This window comes from Thalassophryne amazonica, chromosome 15 (genome assembly GCF_902500255.1).
Source record: "Thalassophryne amazonica chromosome 15, fThaAma1.1, whole genome shotgun sequence".
Classification (NCBI taxonomy): Eukaryota; Metazoa; Chordata; class Actinopteri; order Batrachoidiformes; family Batrachoididae; genus Thalassophryne; species Thalassophryne amazonica.
Window position 1 is genome coordinate 48,177,809 of NC_047117.1, and position 23,749 is coordinate 48,201,557.

At 40.5% G+C, this 23,749-nt stretch overlaps 1 protein-coding gene across 1 annotated transcript in view; it reads left to right on the forward strand.

Moving 5' to 3' along the window:
• Positions 1–23,749, forward strand: part of smc3 (structural maintenance of chromosomes 3) — a 118,006-nt gene that overhangs the window by 78,663 nt on the left and 15,594 nt on the right. Inside the window, exons 16-23 of the mRNA XM_034187548.1 lie at positions 4,049–4,209; positions 4,818–4,959; positions 5,152–5,302; positions 7,920–8,072; positions 15,371–15,522; positions 16,956–17,114; positions 19,661–19,768; positions 20,061–20,169. Of these exons, the coding sequence (XP_034043439.1) occupies positions 4,049–4,209; positions 4,818–4,959; positions 5,152–5,302; positions 7,920–8,072; positions 15,371–15,522; positions 16,956–17,114; positions 19,661–19,768; positions 20,061–20,169 (1,135 nt within the window). The remainder of the gene's footprint in view (positions 1–4,048; positions 4,210–4,817; positions 4,960–5,151; positions 5,303–7,919; positions 8,073–15,370; positions 15,523–16,955; positions 17,115–19,660; positions 19,769–20,060; positions 20,170–23,749) is intronic.

Sequence of the window (23,749 nt, forward strand, 5' to 3'; positions counted from 1 at the left end):
GCTCTGCAGAGATAAAAGCATGTTGTTTGTGGATTCTTCAATAAAAGGTGTGCGTGCATGCACATAATCATTGGCCATCCTGGCTCAGTCTTTGTTTCAGTGGGCTTTATGTAGGCTGGCTCACCATTTTGTCATGTTGAACAGTGGTTGCAAAATATCTGGTGGCATTCATGTGTCTGTTTTTACCTCCTCGCCACATAAGCTGCAATAAATGTGGGAACATTTATTTACCAGAATATCTGACCAGGGGTATTCAGCTTGTTCCAGAAAGGGCCGAGAGGGTGCAGATTTTCTTTATAAGTACACACTCCACCAGGAGATTTCCCTGATTAACTGATTCCATCTGCTCAAAGTGATGTTAATCAGTGAAAACACCTGGTGGAGTGGGTGGTTGCAAGGAAAACCTGCACCTTCTCTGTCCTTTCTGTAATGAGTTGAATACCCCTGCTCTAGACAGGAATTTGCTATACTGTGTCTGTATGTATAATATTTACATACTTTTCACCATCACATCAGACTGTTTATGTAATGCCTGAATAAATCTTTGTCGTTTAATTGGTGGTTTGGATGTCACGTGATATTGATCATTCATCCCATTTGCCATTGTGCTTAATTTATCTTGCAATATTTTTACCATTTAGCGTGCAAATTTGTTTCCATATATTTTGTACCATTGCACACTCTGACCACCACGTATGCGCACGCACTAGCGGAGACAGCCCTTAGCAGCTTATTCTTCTAGCACAAGAAAAAAACAAACCCAGTACGTTGTAAGTTATCTGGGGGCATTTGCAGTATTCGCTGGACGTAGCTAGCTAATGTAGAGCTGTTGTTGGATGAAGAGCTCAACAAATTTCTGTTGCAAATGTTAGCTGGATTGAGAAAGGCAGACGGCAGTCGAGTACACAAAGAAGTCACTGCATGCCATCAGCTATGGACTACATCGTCAGGATTGTTTTTCACTATGACTATTTTTGCAAGTTGACGCAAAACAATTTTGGCTTGGATTGCTTTTTAAAATTTGTGTTAGGAACGTCAAAGGGACTAGTGACACACACCAAAATGTAAGTCCCCTTTCTCTTCTTTATTATACAACTAATGAATGTTTATGAGTTCAATGGTAAGAATATTTCATGAGGTGAAAGATGGAACGTCTTTCACCTCATGAAATATTCTTACTAAACACAAATTTTAAATACGGATCCAATCCAAAATTGTTCTGAGTCAACTTGCAAAAACAATCAGATAGATCAAAAACAATCCTGACGATGTAGTCCATAGCTGAGGCTGTGCGTCGTGTACAGGCTGCCGCCTGCTTTTCTCAGTCCAGCGAAAAATCATGACAGAAATGTGTTCAGCTCTATATCCGACAGCGGTTCCACTTCACCTAGAGACATCTCATTGAATACTTACTGCAAATGCCTCCAGATTGCTTACTGCATACTGAATTTATTTTTGTTGTGTTAGAAGAATGAGCAGTTCCCGTTTGTTTGTACAACCCCAATTCCAATGAAGTTGTGATGTTGTGTGAAATGTAAATAAAAACAGAATACAGTGATTTGCAAATCCTCTTCAACCTATATTCAACTGAATACACCACAAAGACAAAATATTTAATGTTCAAACTGATAGACTTTTTTGTTTTTGTGCAAATATTTGCTCATTTTGAAATGAATGCCTGCAACACATTTCAAAAAAATCTGGGACAGGGGCAACAAAAGACAGGGAAAGTTGATGAATGCTCAGAGAATACCTATTTTGAGCATTCTTCAGGTGAACAGGTTAATTGGAAACAGGTGAGTGTCATGATTGGGTATGAAAGGAGCATCCCCAAAAGGCTCAGCCGTTCACAAGCAAAGATGGGGCAAGGATCACCACTTTGTGAACAACTGCGTGAAAAAATAGTCCAACAGTTTAAGAACAGTGTTTCTCAATGTTCAATTGCAAGGAATTTAGGGATTCCATCATCTACAGCCCATAATCAGAACTTTCTGCACGTAAGCAGCAAGGCCGAAAACCAACATTGAATGCCCGTGACCTTCCATCCCTCAGGCGGCACTGCATTAAAAACCAACATCATTGTGTAAAGGATCTTACTGTGTGGGCTCAGGAACATTTCAGAAAATCAGAATCAGAAGAAGTTTATTGTCATTGCCAGTGAATAGGATTCACAGACTAGGAATTTGCTTCGGTACAATGGTGCAACATTAAGAAGAGATAAAATGCTAAGATAAAATATAACATATGTGTCAAAATAAGATAAAATCTAAGATAAAAAAAAAAAGAAATATGAAATATGAAAGGCTGTGTGCAACAGAAAAACAGAGAAACAGAAAAAACAGTGCAGTGGGAGGAGTGCAATTAAAAACCAAAGTACACTGTCTAAAGTGACCCGTGATAAAATGATAAAGTGACAGAGTTAAGCTTAAGGTGACTGAGTTATGAGGAGTTCATGGGTCTAACGGCAGAGGGGAAGAAACTGTTCTTATGGCGGGAGGTTCTGGTCCGGATGGACTGTAGCCTCCTAACCGAGGGGAGTGGTTTGAACAGACCGTGTGCAGGGTGACAAGGGTCAGCTGTGATCCGACCTGCTCGGCCCAGAGTCCTGGAGACGTGTAGGTCGTGGAGAGATGGAAGGCTACAGTCGATCACATTCTCAGCAGAGGCCACAATGCGCTGCAGTCTGTATCTGTCCATGGCTGTGGCCCCGGCGTACCACACCGTAATGGAGGAGCAGAGGATGGACTCGATGATGGCCGTGTAGAACTGCACCATCAGCTGGACAGGCAGCTTGGCCATTGTCAGTTAACACAGTTCAGCACTACATCTACAAGTGCAAGTTAAAACTCTACCATGCAAAGCGAAAGCCATACATCAACAACATCCAGAAACACCACCACCTTCTCTGGGCCCGAGCTCATTTGAAATGGACAGGCGCAAAGTGGAAACGTCTGCTGTGGTCTGATGAGTCCGCATTTCAGATTGTTTTTGGAAATCATGGACGTCATGTCCTCCAGACAAAAGAGGAAAAAACCATCCAGATTGTTACCAGCGCAAAGTTCAAAAGCCAGCATCTGTGATGGTATGGGGGTGTGTTAGTGCCCATGGCATGGGCAACTTACACATCTGTGATGGCGCCATCAATGCTGAACGGTACATCCAACTTTTGGAACAACACATGCTGCCATCCAAGCAACGTCTTTCTCAGGGACGTCCCTGCTTATTTCAGCAAGACAATGTCAAGCCACATTCTGCACATATTACAACACCGTGGCTTCGTAGTAAAATAGTGCAGGTACTAGACTGGCCTGCCTGCAGTTCAGACCTGTTGCCATTGAAAATGTGTGGTGCGAAATACGACAATGGAGACCCCGGACTGTTGAACAACTGAAATCTTACATCAAGCAATAATGGGAAAGAATTCTACCTACAAAGCTTCAACAATTAGTGTCCTCAGTTCCCAAATGCTTGAGTGTTATTAGAAAGAAAGGTGATGTAACAGTGGTAAACATACCACTGTCCCAGCTTTTTTGAAACATGTTGCAGGCATCCATTTCAAAATGAGCAAATATTTTCACAAAAACAATAAAGTTTATCAGTTTGAATATTAAATACCTTGTCTTTGTGGTGTATTCAATTGAATATTGGTTGAAGAGGATTTGCAAAACATTGTCTTCTGTTTTTATTTAGATTTTGCACAGCGTCCCAATTTTATTGGAATTGGGGTTGTAGAACAGTCTGGTTCACTAATGTAGTTAATGTAGTGCAACTGTGAACCTAATTCTTGCTGAAATTAATTTAAAAGTAATGTTGCACTGAATTTGGCAAAGAGCAGTGGTGTGTGTTCCTGTAGGTGCACGGTCATGATGGGAAATTTTAGCAGCTTTGGAAACATGGTATTTTCAGACTGCAGGACTCTGGAAACTGGGCGCCAGCCTATGCTGAGTTAAGAAGGTTTTGTGTGGGGTTTATATGGTTTGTTTTAGTGATCAATATAGTTGAATGTTCCTGCTTTAATATTCCTGTTGTTTCTGCTTTGAACCTCCAGGCCATTCTAAACGGCATTGACAGCATCAACAAAGTGCTGGAGCACTTCCGTCGGAAAGGCATCAATCAGCATGTCATCAATGGTTACCATGGCATTGTCATGAATAACTTTGAGTGTGAGCCAGCCTTTTACACATGTGTGGAGGTTACTGCTGGTACCAGGTGAGGAAACCCTTAATTATGATTTTAAAACAATATGCATTAATGCCACTTCTATTCAGATCAGTGTGTGAAATTTTGCGTGAGGATAGATATATACCACCACCAAACAAAAAAAAAATGGGGAAGAGCCTTGTAAAAATGGTTTGGCAGATTTTAATGAAACTTCACACGATGGTCCCACACTGTGTGAAGAATAATTCTGGTTTGACGTATTCACGGAGTGATGATTGGGCTATGTTATTTTATTTTTTATAAATAAATACATTTTATTTGTCAATTACATGCATAGACAGACCTGGTGGCCTTTTCAGTACAGGATGTTCAGATAAGGATGTTTGTGCTGCCAGTTCTTTTTGTTCCTCATACACAGCTTGTTTGGTGCTGTATCCCCACGATAGAGCCAGTGGGAGCAAATGAGTTTTGTCAAAAAACACTATATTCGTGTCACGTTTGTGAGCAGGAACATGCAGTTACCTGCAATTTCAGGCAGTTGTTACTGTTGAGTGATATAAAGTAATACTTCTTTCATTTAAAGGGACAATGTGGAAGACTCATCCATTCATTCATAATTTTCTTTTTCCTCTTTGTTAATTTAACTTGTTTCACAGACTGTTCTATCATATTGTGGAGACTGATGAAGTAAGTACCAAAATACTGATGGAGTTCAATAAAATGAACCTGCCTGGAGAAGTCACTTTCCTGCCCCTCAGTAAACTGGATGTCAGGGACACTGCCTACCCAGAGACTAATGTAAGCACTTCGTGTCCATGATGTTGGTGTTAACTTGAAATAACAAAAGGGCATTTTATATCACAGATTTAAGAGTGTACAATTTTGCGGGGTTAATCACAGATCTTTGTTTCAGTTACTAGTGCAGAAAGTGTTTTTTTTGTTTGTTTTTTTTGCACCTGTTATAACGTCATTATGTGTTTGCTCTGTAAGGATGCTATCCCCATGATCAGTAAGCTGCGTTACAGCCCCAACTTTGACAAGGCCTTCAAGCACGTTTTTGGGAAGACCCTGATTTGTCGCAGTATGGAGGTTTCCACCCAGCTAGCCAGAGCTTTCACCATGGACTGCATAACTCTGGAAGGTAAGCAGACCTGCATGACACAGTACAGTCAGTTTTCTCACCTATTTTTGTGAGGAATATGGCTGTTGGTAGGGATGCCCTGATCAGTTTAATTATTTATTAAATGATATATTTTTTGCCAACCAACCAGAATCATTTAATATGGAGTATCTGCCGACAGAGTCTTGAGCCGATACTTGTGTTTTGCAAGATACTGCACTTGTACAGAGTACAATGCAATCACAGTAAAATCAATCTGATGTATATAGTGGGGCATTAAGTATTTGATCCACTGTCAATTTTGCAAGTTTTCGCACCTACAAAAAATGGAGAGGGCTGTAATTTTTGTCGTAGGTACACTTCAACTGTGACAGACAAAATCTAAAAAAAAACAAAAAAAACAAAATCACACTGTATGATTTTTAAAAAAAAAATTTTTATATTCATTTGCATTTTATTGCATGAAATAAGTATTTCATCCACTAAAAAAACAGACCTTAATATTTTGTACAGAAACCTTTGTTTGCAGTTACAGAACTCAGGTGGTTCCTGTAGTTGTTGACCAAGTTTGCACACTGTAGCAGGGATTTTGGTCCACTCCTCCATACAGATCTTCTCCAGATCTTTCAGGTTTGGAGTTTCAGCTCCCTCCAAAGATTTTCTATTGAGTTCAGGTGTGGAGACTGGCTAAGCCACTCCAGGACCTTGAAATGCTTCTTACGGAGCCCCTCCTTAGTTGCCCTGGCTGTGTGTTTTGGGCCATTGTCATACTGGAAAACCCAGCCACAACCCATCTTCAGTGCTCTTACCAAGGGAAGGAGGTTGTTTGCCAAAATCTTTCGATACATGACCACATCCATCCTCCCTTCAATATGGTGCAGTCGTCCTGTCCCCTTTGCAGAAAAGCACTCCCAAAAAATGATGTTTCCACCATGGTGTTCTTGGGGTTGTTCTCATCCTCCAAACACAGCGAGTAGGGTTGATACCAGAATGCTCTATTTTGGTCTCATCCGATGACATGACCTTCTCCCATGCCTCCTCTGGATCATCCAGATGGTCACTGGTGAACTTCAAACGGGCCTAGACATGTGCTGGCGTGAGCAGGGGGACCTTGCGGCCCTGCAGGATTTTAAACCATGATGGCGTCATGTGTTAATAATGTAATCTTTGTGACTGTGGTCCCAGCTCTCTTCAGGTCCTTGATCAGGTCCTCCTGTGTTGTTCTGGACTTTCTCAGAATCATCCTGACCCCACGAAGTGAGATCTTACGTGGAGCCCAAAACTGGGGAAGACTGACAGTCATCATGTGTTTCTTCCATTTTCTAAGAATTGCAGCAACAGTTGTTGTCTTCTCACCAAGTTGCTTGCTGTTGTCCTGTAGTCCATCCCAGCCTTGTGCAGGTCTACAGTTTTGTTCATGGTGTCTTTAGACAGCTCTTTGGTCTTGGCCATGGTGGATAGGTTGGAGTGTGATTGATTGAGTGTCTGAACAGGTGTCTTTTATAGAGGTAACAAGTTCAAACAGGTGCAATTAATACAGGTAAAGAGTGCAAAATAGGAGAGCTTCTTAAAGAAAAACTAACAGCTCTATGAGAGACAGAATTCTTGCTGGCTGTTAGGTGATAATATACTTACTTCATGCAATAATATGCAAATGAATTATTTAACAATCAAACAGTGTCATTTTTCAGATTTTTTTTTTATTTATTAATTTATTTTTTTATTCTGTCTCTCACAGTTGAAGCGTACCTACGATAAAATTTACAGTTCTCTCCATTCCTTGTAGGTGGGAAAACTTGCAAAATCAAGAGTGGATCAAATACTTATTTGCCTCACTGTATGCTTTTCAGTTTAACAGCTCTGCCATGCATTCAGGGAAGAAAAACACCTTTAATCCAAGCTGCTCGTTAATGTTATATTTATTTATTTGTTTATTTTTATTGTATGGCTCATCAGCTCCAGTTAGTGCAGCATTGTAAGATTTAAACTAGGGCACTCAGGTTAATATTGTTTGAACAATTTATTATTGTTGTTATTATGTGCAAAACTGTCTTTAAAAATGGACCTTAAACTAAGATGTGTGGGACTTCCATCCCCTTGCTCCTCTGGATGCATACCTGGACAGTGTTTGTGTACAGGAGGAAAACATGACAATGAGGAACAACTCATTTATTTGTATATAAAGCGTGACCTGATTGACCGATAAGGTTATATCATATATGCAATCCTTCATAAAGAGACTTGCATATTTGAAGCAAAGGAGCGTGAAATATGTTTTTTTAACTTGCAACACTGCAAGACTGTCAGTGAACCATGTTATCGCTACATCTGCACTGAGCTTATGAAAAAAGTGAGTCAGTGAGGCACACAGTTGATGATCTGGGTACAGGGATGAAAATTGTCCACTTTCTTGTGGATTTCTGCTCTTTTGCCATTTGCCTGGGTCATTTTTTTAGATCAGCATTGTTCAGCTTTTTGATCCAACTGAACAGGTTCACCACTTTAATCCCTGTGGGTGAATAAAATACACTTTTTGCACAATGTCTGTCGGCCTTCTTGCTGTATGTCTGAATTCTGTTCAAATGCTTGTGTTGTAGTAGCCATTGATCTCTTACTTGCATTGTGTGGATTCTGATAGGTGACCAGGTAAGCCATCGTGGAGCCCTGACAGGAGGCTACTATGATACTCGAAAGTCTCGTCTGGAGCTGCAGAAGGACATGAGGAAGGCTGAGGAGGAACTAGGAGAACTGGAGGCCAAGCTCAATGAGAACCTGCGAAGGAACATTGAGCATATCCTTTTGACCGGCAAAACTATGATCCAGTTAAATGATATTTCGTAAAGGTAGCATTGTACCATTGATGTCCATTATGACATCTTTGTTCAAGACAAGTTGCCATTTTGTTCAAATGTTTAATGTAAATGACACTTAAACGCCATTTCTTTTTAAATTGCAATTTATTCATTCAACATTCCTGCTGTAAATCTGGGGGTGTCATACAACCCCTGGCAAAAATTATGGAATCACCGGCCTCGGAGGATGTTCATTCAGTTGTTTAATTTTGTAGAAAAAAAGCAGATCACAGACATGACACAAAACTAAAGTCATTTCAAATGGCAACTTTCTGGCTTTAAGAAACACTATAAGAAATCAAGAAAAAAGATTGTGGCAGTCAGTAATGGTTACTTTTTTAGACCAAGCAGAGGAAAAAAATATGGAATCACTCAATTCTGAGGAAAAAATTATGGAATCACCCTGTAAATTTTCATTCCCAAAACTAACACCTACATCATATCAGATCTGCTCGTTAGTTTGCATCTAAAAAGGAGTGAACACACCGTGGAGAGCTGTTGCACCAAGTGGACTGACATGAATCATGGCTCCAACACGAGATATGTCAATTGAAACAAAGGAGAGGATTATCAAACTCTTAAAAGAGAGTAAATCATCATGCAATGCTGCAAAAGATGTTGGTTGTTCAGTCAGCTGTGTCTAAACTCTGGACCAAATACAAACAACATGAGAAGGTTCTTAAAGGCAAACATACTGGTAGACCAAGGAAGACATCAAAGCGTCAAGACAGAAAACTTAAAGCAATATGTCTCAAAAATCGAAAAATGCACAACAAAACAAATGAGGAACGAATGGGAGGAAACTGGAGTCAACGTCTGTGACCGAACTGTAAGAAACCGCCTAATGGAAATGGGATTTACATACAGAAACGCTAAAAGAAAGCCATCATTAACACCTAAACAGAAAAAAAACAAGGTTACAATGGGCTAAGGAAAAGCAATCGTGGACTGTGGATGACTGGATGAAAGTCATATTCAGTGATGAATCTCGAATCTGCATTGGGCAAGGTGATGATGCTGGAACTTTTGTTTGGTGCCGTTCCAATGAGATTTATAAAGATGACTGCCTGAAGAGAACATGTAAATTTCCACAGTCATTGATGATATGGGGTTGCATGTCAGGTAAAGGCACTGGGGAGATGGCTGTCATTACATCATCAATAAATGCACAAGTTTACGTTGATATTTTGGACAATTGAAAGGATGTTTGGGGATGATGAAATCATTTTTCAAGATGATAATGCATCTTGCCATAGAGCAAAAACTGCGAAAACATTCCTTGCAAGAAGACACGTAGGGTCAATGTCATGGCACAGGGTCAGTGTCAACGAGCAGATCTGATTTGATGCAGGTGTTAGTTTTGAGGATGAAAATTTACAGGGTGATTCCATAATTTTTTCCTCAGAATTGAGTGATTCCATATTTTTTTCCTCTGCTTGGTCTAAAAAAGTAACCGTTACTGACTGCCATAATATTTTTTTCTTGATTTCTTATAGTGTTTCTTAAAGCCAGAAAGTTGCCATTTGAAATGACTTTAGTTTTGTGTCATGTCTGTGATCTGCTTTTTTTCTACAAAATTAAACAACTGAATGAACATCCTCCGAGGCTGGTGATTCCATAATTTTTGCCAGGGGTTGTATGTGTATTCATGACATTATTTATAACAGCAGACTGTGCCTTTAAATTTGTGTTACAGTCAAATTCCACAAATATGAAAATAGGTTTCATAATACTGTACAGTTTAATTGCTTCAAATTATTCCAACCTGCTTAGTCATATGTGCATCACAATTTCAGAAACGGCTGCCTCAGATGTATTGGGCTGGGTCATTCTTGAAATGGCACTTCAAGAGCAGAAATATAGCGACCATCCCACAAAATATAATGCAGTTAGACTGGGAAAGCCAGATTGGCATTTGGGAAAAAATATATTTAAAAAGTACAAAGATGAGCCACTTCTTTTCTGGAACAAAGTTATGGACTGATGAGACCATTATTAACTCCTGACAAATTAATTGATCAAAAGTCCAAAGTGAGAAATATACAGGAGAAATATATAAGGTAATTTATGAGTCCTGTTGGAAGGAGTGCCATGATCTGGGCTGCTTCTGGAACAGACTCACAATTTGTTAATTTTTTTTACGGGATCTTTATTTATTTTTTGATAATATATCTCATGATGGCAGCAGCAGACAAGAGCATTTTGAAATCATCCAAGTATATTATAAATATAAATGATAATATCATACAGCCAAGACAATGAGCCAAAACACCCCATCCAACTTGATATAAGGCTTTGTCAGGTGAAAAAGTGGAAAATACAAGACTTTTTACATCAGTCACTAATACATTAAAATGCCACCTTTTGTAGAGGCGACTGTAGGAAGAAACCCCCTTAAACAAACCAATTCAGAAAGACGCTGCTGCAAAAAAATTGGAAAAGCACAACAAAAGAAACCAATAATTTGGTGATGTCAATGAGTTGCAGGATTGATGGAGTACAAGATAGGGAATCCAAATATTATTTACTTTAAGACTGCTCTGCTTCATTATTTCTGCTCACCCCATAAATTTATAATCTGACACAAAGTGCTATGTTCTACAAAAATAAAAATATATTTGTTTGATGGGCACTTTAATGCCAGCTATAAAGTGCTTCACAGTGTATTTTAAATAGTTTCAGAGAAGACTGAAACATTTTAGATTTACTGGCAGAAAAAACTGTAGAGGCATTAACAGGGGTCAGAAATGGTTTACAGTAGTGACTCATGCACATTCATTGAAAGCAAAGAGGATCCACCCCCCCACGACCCCATTGAAATGAGCATGTTATTTATGACAAAATAGGCTGAGTAACATGAATATCAAACACTAAAGGAATATAATGTAAATATGTCAGTGTTGACTTTATGAGCTGTCAGGATGAAATTTTGGAAATTTATTTCCACCATTTTGGGTAAAATTGACATCTATCCCCATGAAGTATTCACATTTATGTTAATTTCGTACAGCTAAAGTTAAACATTTAGTTGCCTGCTGATGTAACATTCAGGTTTTATTTGGGTCTCACTTTCATCTAGAACATGGGTGGGCAACTTGTTCCAGAAAGGACCAAGTGGGTGCAAATTTTCTTTGCAGCCACTGACTCCACCAGGTGATTTCACTGATTAATATCACTTTGAGCAGATGGATCAGTTAGTTCAGTTCAGATCAGTTAATCAGTGAAATCACCTGGTGAAGTCAGTGGCTGCAAAGAAAACCTGCACCCTCTTGGCCCTTTCTGGAACAAGTTGCCCACCCCTGATCTAGAACATTAAGATGAATAAAGAGTATGCAAGAGGTTCTACTAGATTTCTCTGACAACAAATTTCGTAGAAATGGTAAAATCGTGCATCCTTCTTTGGAAACAATTTTGTTACAGACCAGCAAAAAAAGCCACCATCTCTTACTGTTATCTAAGATGTTTTCATTCACATGCTAGAGTGCAGTAGAGTTTTGTCTAGGAAGCTGAGGGCAAAAAAAACAAAACAGAGAACCCTTAAGAATTGTGCTTGGTTAGTTGCAGGTTTGTCACATGGCTGTGCTTCCTTTAAAGATGGATTAAATTAATCTTAAATTGTGCAGCTACCCCAGCAAGAAGCTGCTTCAAGAAGGATTACATGTGTGAGGTCATACTGGCCACTGCCGTGACTCACTGGTGTTGAAACTGGTCTGGCCCTGAAGGAAACACAGGATGATCAGATGGTGTTGGCTTATGTGAACGTTGTGTCCATGAATATGCTTCAGTTATGGATTCTCTCTTTGTTTGCATGTCTGTGTGAATGTGTGTAATGTCAGAGTATGCATGGTGGTAAGTTCAGTTATTATTATTATTCACCTTTATTTAACCAGGTTAGTCTCATTGAGATTTAAAATCTCTCTTGCAAGAGAGACCTGGCCAAGAGGGCAGCAGCATACAAGTTGCAACTGAAAAAACAGATAAAACAAATTCAAAATTCAAAACATTATACTCTCACATAAAACATTTACACACAGACATGATTAATTGAAATGATTTCACAAGGGTTTTGAACTCATTCAGCGTCACAAGGGCTTGAAGCTGACGTTCAGATTGTAATTTGTTACAGGTGTTTGGTGCTGAAAATCTAAAACTTTTCTTGCCCATTTCAGTTCGTACATTGGGGACAACAAATTGTAGAACATCCATAGAACGGAGATTGTAGCTTCCTTGCTTTCTTATTAAAAGACTTGACAAATATGATGAGAGAGTACCAAGAATGGTTTTATAGATGAAGATATAGCAGTGAACGAGGCATCGGGCAGATAGTGAGGTCCAGTTTACTTTGGAGTAAAGATCACAATGGTGGGTAAGTGGATGACAGTTGGCAATAAATCTTAGTGCCCCATGGTACACACTATCAAGTCTCGAAAGGCAGTGAGCAGAAGCATTCATGTACAACACATCTCCATAATCAATTACAGGCTGATTTAATTACAGGTTGATTCCACCAATTTCCTTTTTGTGCTAAAAGAAAAACAGCAGTTATTTCTGTAATAAAATCCTAACAGAAGTTTCAGTTTTTTAGTAAGATAAAGAATGTGGTCCTTAAAAGACAATTGATCATCAATTAAAAATCCTAAATATTTAAAACCAGACACCAACTCAATTTGTTGACCTTTTCTTGTTAAAATTCTTTCAGAAAAGTATTTGTACTTTCAGTATTCAGTATTTGTGTGATTAAGCAGTAGAGATGAAGACTGAGCTAATAAACATGACGCCTGTTCTTCTATCCTGCAGCAATCAGTCAGAGAGGAAATCAGTTATTTAAAAGCCTCTTGTTGTTTACTCATCATCTCTGCCATGAAGATTACCAAGAGATTAGACTGATGTACTTCAATTCCTGTCTTCATTTGGCCACCACCAGCACATTGCAGCGGAAGTGCTGAGGTCATACATTTAGTATAATTAGTGCAGTGTGTCTCACTGACCTGCTGACATGGCTGTATTGCTGTTTCTTTCATTACCTTTGACACTGTTATGCAAGGACAGTTGAATTTGCAAATACTGATGATGTCACAATTCTGGTCTTTCCTTCTGCTTTGGCCCTTTTGCAGTCATGCTTTGGTTTTCAGTTCATGACGCAATTACTGGATTGAAGAGTCTCTGTGTTTGTCTTGTTTAACTTCAAAGCAACATACAGTAGTGTTTAGAATAATCGTAGTGCTATGTGACTAAAAAGATTAATCCAGGTTTTGAGTATATTTCTTATTGTTACATGGGAAACAAGGTACCAGTGGATTCTCACAAATCCAACAACAGCTTCAACGATGTGACCATTTTTAAAAGCATAAATGTTTTCAATGCAAAGAATTAAACGTAGTTGCTATGTACTCATCTTTAAAGACCAAAGGGCCAAGTTTTTTGACCCACCAGCGATACAGTACTTCTATACAGTAGTGTTCAGAATAATAGTAGTGCTATGTGACCAAAAAGATTAATCCAGGTTTTGAGTATATTTCTTATTGTTACATGGGAAACAAGGTACCAGTAGATTCAGTAGATTCTCACAAATCCAACAAGACCAAGCATTCATGATATGCACACTCTTAAGGCTATGAAATTGGGCTATTAGTAAAAAAAAAAAAAAGTAGAAAAGGGGTGTTAACAATAATAGTAGTGTGGCATTCAGTCAGTGAGTTCGTCAGTTGTGTGGAACAAACAGGTGTGAATCAGGTGTCCCCTATTTAAGGATGAAGCCAGCACCTGTTGAACATGCTTTTCTCTTTGAAAGCCTGAGGAAAATGGGACATTCAAGACATTGTTCAGAAGAACAGCGTAGTTTGATTAAAAAGTTGATTGGAGAGGGGAAAACTTATACGCAGGTGCAAAAAATTATAGGCTGTTCATCTACAATGATCTCCAATGCTTTAAAATGTACAAAACAACCAGAGACATGTGGAAGAAAACGGGAAACAACCATCAAAATGGATAGAAGAATAACCAGAATGGCAAAGGCTCACCCATTGATCAGCTCCAGGATGATCAAAGACAGTCTGGAGTTACCTATAAGTGCTGTGACAGTTAGAAGACACCTGTGTGAAGCTAATTTATTTGCAAGAATCCCCCTGCAAAGTTCCTCTGTTAAATAAAAGACATGTGCAGAAGAGGTTACAATTTGCCAAAGAACACATCAACTGGCCTAAAGAGAAATGGAGGAATATTTTGTGGACTGATGAGAGTAAAATTGTTCTTTTTGGGTCCAAGGGCTGCAGACAATTTGTGAGACGCCCCCCAAACTCTGAATTCAAGCCATAGTCCACAGTGAAGACAGTGACGCATGGTGGTGCAAGCATCATGATATGGGCATGTTTCTCCAACTATGGTGTTGGGCCTATATATCGCATACCAGGTACCATGGATCAGTTTGGATATGTCAAAATACTTGAAGAGGTCATGTTGCCTTATGCTGAAGAGGACATGCCCTTGAAATGGGTGTTTCAACAAGATGACCCAAAGCACACTAGTAAACGAGCAAAATCTTTGTTCCAAACCAACAAAATTAATGCCTCACAGATGTGAAGAAATCATGAAAAACTGTGGTTATACAACTAAATACTAGTTTAATGATTCACAGGATTGCTAAAAAAGCAGTTTGAACATAATAGTTTTGAGTTTGTAGGTTCATCAGCAGATGCTATTATTATTGTGAACACCCCCTTTTCTACTTTTTTGCTAATAGCCCAATTTCATAGCCTTAACAGTGTGCATATCATGAATGCTTGGTGTTGTTGGATTTGTGAGAATCTACTGAATCTACTGGTACCTTGTTTCCCATGTAACAATAAGAAATATACTCAAAACCTGGATTAATCTTTTTAGTCACATAGCACTATTATTCTGAACACTACTGTACATTAAGCCTGTGCACATGGTCTGTTGACCTGGGGTCCAATGCCCAGGTGCTGTACTGGAGCTGCAGCTGTGCTCTTGTAATTACGACAGGTTAAACACAGAGCACTAATTTGCACACAGGGATCAGGAAAGTATATTTAATGTAAATGGCCTCAGTTCAACCTTCTCAGCTTGACATTGTAAACACTGGTCTGTGTGACTTTGGCAACATTGTAAGTGTTGCAACTGTCTATTCAAGCTGTTTGGAGAATGGTTTATAGCAGGTGACTGAAGTTCTTACTGAAAACAAATGCAGGTATTTTGCTTCCTTAATGGCTGCCCCCACGTATCAACAATGAAATAGACCAACTCATGAACCAAATGCAACAGATTGAGACCCAGCAGAGAAAATTTAAGGCTTCCAGAGACAGTATTCTGTCAGAGATGAAGATGCTGAAAGAAAAGAGACAGCAGTCGGAGAAGACATTCATGCCCAAGGTGACCACTCCTGTTAAAATAGTGTACTTTAGCTTAAATAACTTGCACAATATTAGTATATCTGCTCACGCCTTTATAATGAAAGTTGTTTAAACACCCACCCTAACTTATTTTTTTAAATTAAAGTTGATTAATCACTTTCCCTAACATACATTCCAGAGTGTGGATCAGAAAGTAGCTCTTTTGGATTGGTGTCAGTTGTCACGTGTGTAAACTGTCATCTTGTGGCTGTAGAGAACAATGTAACAATGTTTTGGGGTTTTTATATGTATATATATATATATATATATATATATATAGTGCAGCAGATAACTGAAACCATCCTTCAAGTGGTCATGCAAGCACCAATTACAGCACAAATACTCCTTAGACATTACTATTTTGAGAGAAAAAAAAAAAGACGACTGGCCACTTGAATTTTCAATAGGCTGCTATGTAGGGGTCAGTTGAGGAATTACACAGGGGTCAAAATTTAAAAATGTTCTAATCATGTTGAAACCTTCACCTCATTATTTGCCTGATCATAAAGATTCCAAGAAGGTATAGTTTGGGCAATCTGACTGAATATTATGGCGTTATGGGGCTCTGCAGCAAGAATGGTGACAAAGATCAATTTCAGTTTGTACAGGGTCAAAAGTTAAAGTTGCTTCAATTTTGGTAAAAAGTGATGCAAATTATTGGTTAACTATAGGATTTTAAAAAGGAATAGTTTGTACCATGCGTCATGCTTAGTGCCTCTTAAAAAGAATGATGCACACGCTCTCATTTCATTAGTCAGGGGTCTTGACGGTGTATTGACCTTTGACACCATTCTTGCTGCAGAGCCCCATAACACTTACACTAACATTTAGTTATAGATAGTCCAAACTATACCTTTTTGGAGTCTTTATGTTCAGACAGATCCTGTGATATAGTTTTCATCATAATTGGAGTATCTTAAAGTTTTGACCCCTGTATAATTCTTCAATTGACCCCTGCCTGGCTGCCTATTGAAAATTCAAGTGGCCAGTTGTTTTTTTTTTTCCCCAAAAGAGTAATGACAAAGGAGTACTTGTGATGAATTTGGTGCTTGCATCACCATTTGAAGGATTCCTGTGTAAATATTCTGTTATCTGCTGCACTAATATAAGTCGCTTCAAAATACAAATCATAGGACCAGCCAAACAAGTAAAACAATCCTGACATAGTCTGGAAAATGTGGTAAATTAACATTTAGTGTTAGATAGTGATACTAATTCAGGGAGGAGAAGGCATTAAAGCATATTTATGCAAAATATTGTTAGTCAGCTTTTACACATGGGAAAAAAATTGTATCGTTGTAGCCAGGCAAGGTTTACTTGTGTGTAACATTTGGAAATAAGACTTCTCATGTTAAGAAGATGAGAAAAGAGATTCACATCTACTAACATCTCATGCGTTTTGTACATTTGTAGCAACGCAGTCTTCAAAGTTTGGAGGCCAGCCTTCATGCAATGGAGTCAACCAGGGAGTCACTGAAGGCCGAGCTGGGAACAGATCTGCTGTCACAGCTCAGCCTGGAGGACCAGAGGCGTGTTGATGACCTTAATGATGAGATCAGACAGCTCCAGCAGGTCAGGAGGACACAAATGCTTTCATAGACTTGATCTATTGCATAATGTGCTCCATGTAGAAGTTAATGGCATTATAAGGTAGTAGCATTAGCTTCGGGCTTCTTCCTCAGTGATGTAAAGTCTATGTTGGCCCAGACTTTATTTTTGTAAAATAAATTGTGCAGTTGCCAGTGGTACCATAAATCTTTTAAAGATGTCTCCTATGAAGGAACTTTATTGGAGATCCTAACAGTGGTTCAGAGGTTTTGCCTTAATTACTACACCCCCCCACTACCTAAATACAAGACATTGGTTCTTTAGGTAGACTCTTAAATGCAGCCAAAGATGTCCATATTACCCTTAAATGCAACAGAAGGTTCCCCAGTTGTCCCCATATTGGGCAAATTAATAAATCAGATATTTTTACAGCTCGTTCCATCAACTGCCGAAATCTCTCACTGGAATTGATCTTAGTTTATTCAAGCCCACTTAAAATTTGAGTTACTGAGGAAACAAATCTATCTTACTGTTATTTACTGTTATATTCATATGGAAATAAAGTAGACAATAAAGTAGAATTGTTTTTAGTGAAGATGTGTCTAAATGTATGCCCGTAACTGTGTCAACACAGTTGTGGTGTGCCTTATAGTCTAGAAAATGAGGTAGCATGTTTCAGCTGATGGAGGTGAGAGTAGCAGAAAGCAGCTGTGTGTGGGATGTTATGATCCATTGTTGTCCCCTGTCGTTTTTGGTGCAACATGCTCTCAGCTGAATGGGCTTTTATTCATTCCTGATTCTTGCACCACAGCTCCACCTACTCACAGAGCCTTTTATCTATGCTTCTACAGTATTGGCAGACATCGAATTATCTTGTTTACAACAGAGCACTTTTTTATGTGTTATTTAATATTACTCTCATCTGAACAATGTGTATGTACAGACGTGTTAATGTCCCATTTCACAGCGGAGACTGAAATGACACACAAATGATTCATGTTTTGTGAGGATTGTCAAGAGTGTAAACATAGAAATTTAATATGCTGTACTATTGGGCAATTGCAACCACACATTTACATACCCTGAGGCTAAACATTTTCAAACTTAATTTTCTGCTATTGCACACATTCCATTTCATCAGTCGTGTAATGTCCCCATTACACTCTTCCACATTTCCACAACATCCTCCTTATTATTTTTTTCAAAAACCATATGGATTTGAATCACGTGTGATTGCGTCAGACAAGCTTGAACCTTCGTGCGCATGCGTGAGTTTTTTCACACCTGTCGGTTGCATCATTCGCCTGTGAGCAGGCTTTGAGTGAGGAGTGGTCCAGCCCCCTCGTCGTTGTTTCATTGCTAGGAAATGGCGGAATGATTTGGGCTTTTTTTTCCATCAGAATTTTTTCAGAAACTGTTAGAGACTGGCAGCTGGAAACCATTAGAAAAATTTATCTGGCTTTCGGTGAAAATGTTACGGGCTTGGTAGAGAATAAGGAGTGTTACTGTCGCTTTAAGGACGACCCCCAGCGGCTGTGGGGCGTGCCGCGCTCCAAAGCTGCCATCGACAGGCTGAACGACCATTTCATTTCTAAATGGATGGCTGTCTGGATCCGTGACCATTGTGTGCCATTTCTCTGGTTATCACAAGAGCTGGACATCAACCATTTTCCGGCAGATTTCACTTTTAACAAGAGATTTTGTCATGGAAAGTCGAGCGGAGGCTTCGCGCGTCACAATGGATTCGCTACTGGAGTGAGAAAAAACCACCTCCGTTTTGGTCTCAGAACGGCTTTGAGATGGCGTTCAGACAGCTGTCTGTGGTTTTTCCATCGAGTGATTATCCGAGAAATTGTGGATGTGCCTGGACATGCCAGAACATGTCCTGTGAGGCTTCATCACGGCGTTGCTGTGCGCCATGCGGCACCGCCGCGACACGCGGAATTCCTCCGCACGGAATTCCTCCGCACGTCTGTCTCAATGTGCCGAAAAAGTGCTGATGTCCACGTCTTTTCACAATTCCTGTGTTAGTCAGACGACGTCCCGGATAAAACACAGCGTCCAGTTTCGAAATGAACGGCACATTCCACTGTTACAGGAGTTTTTGTCATGGAAAGAGGAGCGGAGGCTTCGCGCGTCGCGGCGGTGCTGCATGGCGCACAGCAATGCTGTGATGAAGCCTCACTGAATGAGGAAAAATCAAAGCAGGCAAACCATCAGCTCCATTCAAAACGTCATAGAGTGACTCTACAAGATAGAAAGCACGGAATCAAAGATAAATTTTGTTCAAGTTTATCTTGTGCAAAAGAGTGCGACTTGTGCAAGCATGCACCGAATACATTTCTGTGTCCCCCTTATGGCCAGTGAGGGGATGTTGTCAGTAAGTAAACACATATTATTTGATAAAGTGGAACATGTGCAGTTGGGGTGAAAATTGAGTTTGAAATTTTTTAGGCAAGGTATGTGTAAGCATTGTTTAGTGTGATCACACACCACCCATCCCCATGGACATCTGGTGGAGAACTGATCGATGGTTTGTGTCTTGTGTTCAACACTCTGTCCACCCCCAGGACAACAGACAGTTGCTGAATGAGAGGATCAAATTGGAGGGCATCATGACCAGAGTCGAGACTTACCTGAATGAAAATTTACGTAAGCGCCTGGACCAAGTTGAACAGGTACACAGTCTCTTTAATCATAACAGACTCTTGAGAATGTTGCAACAACAGCTGTAGGGTTCATGTAATACAAGAGTACAATTGCTGCCTCAGGTTTGTTGTTCTTAATGTGAATTGTACTTCATTACTTGCATAAGAAGCAAATTCAGGCTTTTTGTTCAGCAGCTGTTTCATTGAATAGAACAGTTAGTTTGAAATAGGCTACTGATGTAGATGCATTTATGAAACAAAATGGGGTGTTTTGGTTTGTTTGACCTGTTTTGCTGCAATGACATAATGTTCTTCAACACAGGAACTAAATGAGTTACGAGAGACTGAGGGAGGCACAGTGCTCACAGCCACGACGTCTGAGCTGGACGGCATCAACAAGCGTGTTAAAGAGACTTTAGCACGATCAGAAGGTACAAGCAGAATTAATGATACCACTGGGGTTTTGTGGTAGCCTACTTTTGAGAAGCTAGCTTGTCATCTGAAGATAAATGTTTTAAAATCTAACAAGCTAGAACATCTGAGAAATTAGGCCAAATATTCCCTCAGGATCCCTAAACAACATTTATACCCTTCAGGTTGTTGCAGCGCAGTTGAAATACCAGCACACATTGTACCAGTACTTAGATGTTTTAAAACACGAGTCCTCTTTGGCCGTAACTCTGTTCCACAATTGGAATTTATTATAGTCATCTGTGTTACATTTGGTAAAAAACTGTAGTCAGAGTTTTTGATAATCCATTCGCCTAATCTCCAACACACACATTTTTGAAATATCATTAAAACTGTGCTAAAACGGATGTTAAAATCACCAGAATAACATGAAAGGTGTTAAATCCAAAAGTCCATGCACATTACTGTTTGCATGGTTTGTTTCAGATTTATTTTAGATTTAGATTTACACGTATTGGTTACATGTAACAGACTCTTTATATTTGATACATTCTTTATTGATTTTGACTGTGGTCAAAAAATAAGTGTCAGTGGAAGAGCTGCCTTCACTGGGTTGAAATGGTGCTAATTGTGCGATGTCACCGTCGATTACTATTAAATCACTAGGAGGACCGGGGTGATCCACTGTCATTTGCTAGCTGTTACCAGAGCACCGCCATCTTAGTTGGCGTTTAACAATCAGGCATAAATAGAAATCGATCGGCATGATCAATGTTTTCATGAGAGTTTCACGATAAATCTGCATTTTCCCTGCTATTACTGTGCTGTTGCATTTATTCAAACTCAGTCCCACATTTGTACAGTCGCTATTTGTCAAAACAAATACATACGATCAGTGTGTGTGTGTATATATATATATATGTATATATATATATATGTGTATATATATATATATATATATATATATATATATATACGAGGGCTGTCAATAAAGTAACGGTCCTTTTTATTTTTTTCAAAAACTATATGGATTTCATTCATATGTTTTTACGTCAGACATGCTTGAACCCTCGTGCGCATGCGTGAGTTTTTCCACGCCTGTCGCTGACGTCATTCGCCTGTGAGCACTCCTTGTGGGAGGAGTCGTCCAGCCCCTCGTCGGAATTCCTTTGTCTGAGAAGTTGCTGAGAGACTGGCGCGTTGTTTGATCAAAATTTTTTCTAAACCTGTGAGACACATCGAAGTGGACACGGTTCGAAAAATTAAGCTGGTTTTCAGTGAAAATTTTAACAGCTGATGAGAGATTTTGAGGTGATTCTGTCGCTTTAAGGACTTTTCACGGTGCAAGACGTCGCGCAGCGCTCTCAGGCAGCATCATCAGCCTGTTCAAGCTGAAAACCTCCACATTTCAGGCTCTATTGATCCAGGACGTCGTGAGAGAACAGAGAAGTTTCAGAAGAAGTCGGTTTCAGCATTTTATCCGGATATTCCACTGTTAAAGGAGATTTTTTTTAATGAAAGACGTGCGGACGGATCCGCGCGTCGGGACGCAGCCGACGCGGTGCGGCAGCACAGGAAAAACACCTCCGTGTTGATAACCATTTGTAAAATCCAGGCGGCTTTTGATGGCTTTCAGTGGAGTGAGTATATGAGAAATTGTTTAACAGGCAGGACATGTTCCAACTTGTCCTTAAGGCTTTCAACAGAGGTGTTTTTCCTGTGGCGGAGCGTCGCGGCGGCTGCGTCCCGACGCGCGGACCCATCCGCACGTCTTTCATTAAAAAAATCTCCTTTAACAGTGGAATATCCGGATAAAATGCTGAAACCGACTTCTTCTGAAACTTCTCTGTTCTCTCACGACGTCCTGGATCAGTAGAGCCTGAAATGTGGAGGTTTTCAGCTTGAACAGGCTGATGACGCTGCCTGAGAGCGCTGCGCGACGTCTCGCACCGTGAAAAGTCCTTAAAGCGACAGAATCACCTCAAAATCTCTCATCAGCCGTTAAAATTTTCACTGAAAACCAGCTTAATTTTTCGAACCGTGTCCACTTCGATGTGTCTCACAGGTTTAGAAAAAATTTTGATCAAACAACGCGCCAGTCTCTCAGCAACTTCTCAGACAAAGGAATTCCGACGAGGGGCTGGACGACTCCTCCCACAAGGAGTGCTCACAGGCGAATTACGTCACCGACAGGCGTGGAAAAACTCACGCATGCGCACGAGGGTTCAAGCATGTCTGACGTAAAAACATATGAATGAAATCCATATAGTTTTTGAAAAAAATAAAAAGGACCGTAACTTTATTGACAGCACTCATATATATATATAAAAAAAAAATAAACTGGAATTAATTTGTTCGTCCCAGTACAGATGTGAAAAGGTCACCTGTGTAGTTATGAATTTTGTTCTATTTCATTCCTCCTGACCACCAGAGGGCGGTGCTTTAGCACCTGGATAACTACATGTGCGCAGCACAGAGGTCGAGAATATATACCAACAAAGTCACACCATTGGATGTGACCTGGGTGACGTCACTGGTTGTCTTTATATACCAGACGCACCCAGCGCTCGCTTCTTTTCTACATTCTCGCATTCTTAGAGGTTGAGAACGCATTTAGCTGCGATTGCCACTCTCGCTTGTATCCTCGCAACCCACCTTCGGTTGGAGCTACGTGCACTGCACATGTCCTCCAGAGGCTGCGAGACACAGCTTCACCGTTTTGTGTATTCTTTGACTGACGCCTGTCATGAGTACACCTTCCTAAACGCCGGGTGCACGCCTTTGCCGCTGCCCTGCTGGGTATTTTCCTCTGTGCACATTAGCTGTGTTGTTTCGACGAAAGCTGGCTATTTGTTTAGTTGTGTCACTAACCCCGTTAACTACGTGGTAGTGTGTGTATCAGAACCAGTATAGTGTACTGTGTTGGGCTTGCCGTGAGTGTTTTCCACTCCTTGAAGTACTTTGTCTGCGCTGCCGCCATTTTGCTAAGTTTAATAGCTCCGCTAGCAGCTAGTTTTGTCGTCGTTGCTCTAAGTGACTTAGCACTTGGGCTGTGAGTTTTTCGGCTTTGTGCATCGTGTTATTACTGTGGCTGTGAGTGTTTCACGCTCCGGGCCTTGTATTAGCTTTTACATTGTGAGTGTTTCATGCCTCGTACCGAGTCTGCGGCTGGACTGCTTCACGCTCCGTGCCCCGTGTCGAGTCTGCGGCTGGAGTGCTTCACGCTCCGTGCCTCGTGTCGAGTCTGCGGCTGGAGTGCTTCACGCTCCGTGTCGAGTCTGCGGCTGGAGTGCTTCAGGGTCCGTGCCGAGTCTGCGGCTGGAGTGCTTCAGGGTCCGTGCCGAGTCTGCGGCTGGAGTGCTTCACGGTCCGTGCCTCGTGTCGAGTCTGCGGCTGGAGTGCTTCACGGTCCGTGCCTCGTGTCGAGTCTGCGGCTGGAGTGCTTCAGGGTCCGTGCCTCGTGTCGAGTCTGCGGCTGGAGTGCTTCAGGGTCCGTGCGTCGTGCCGAGTCTGCGGCTGGAGTGCTTCAGGGTCCGTGCGTTGTGCCGAGTCTGCGGCTGGAGTGCTTCAGGGTCCGTGCCTCGTGCCGAGTCTGCGGCT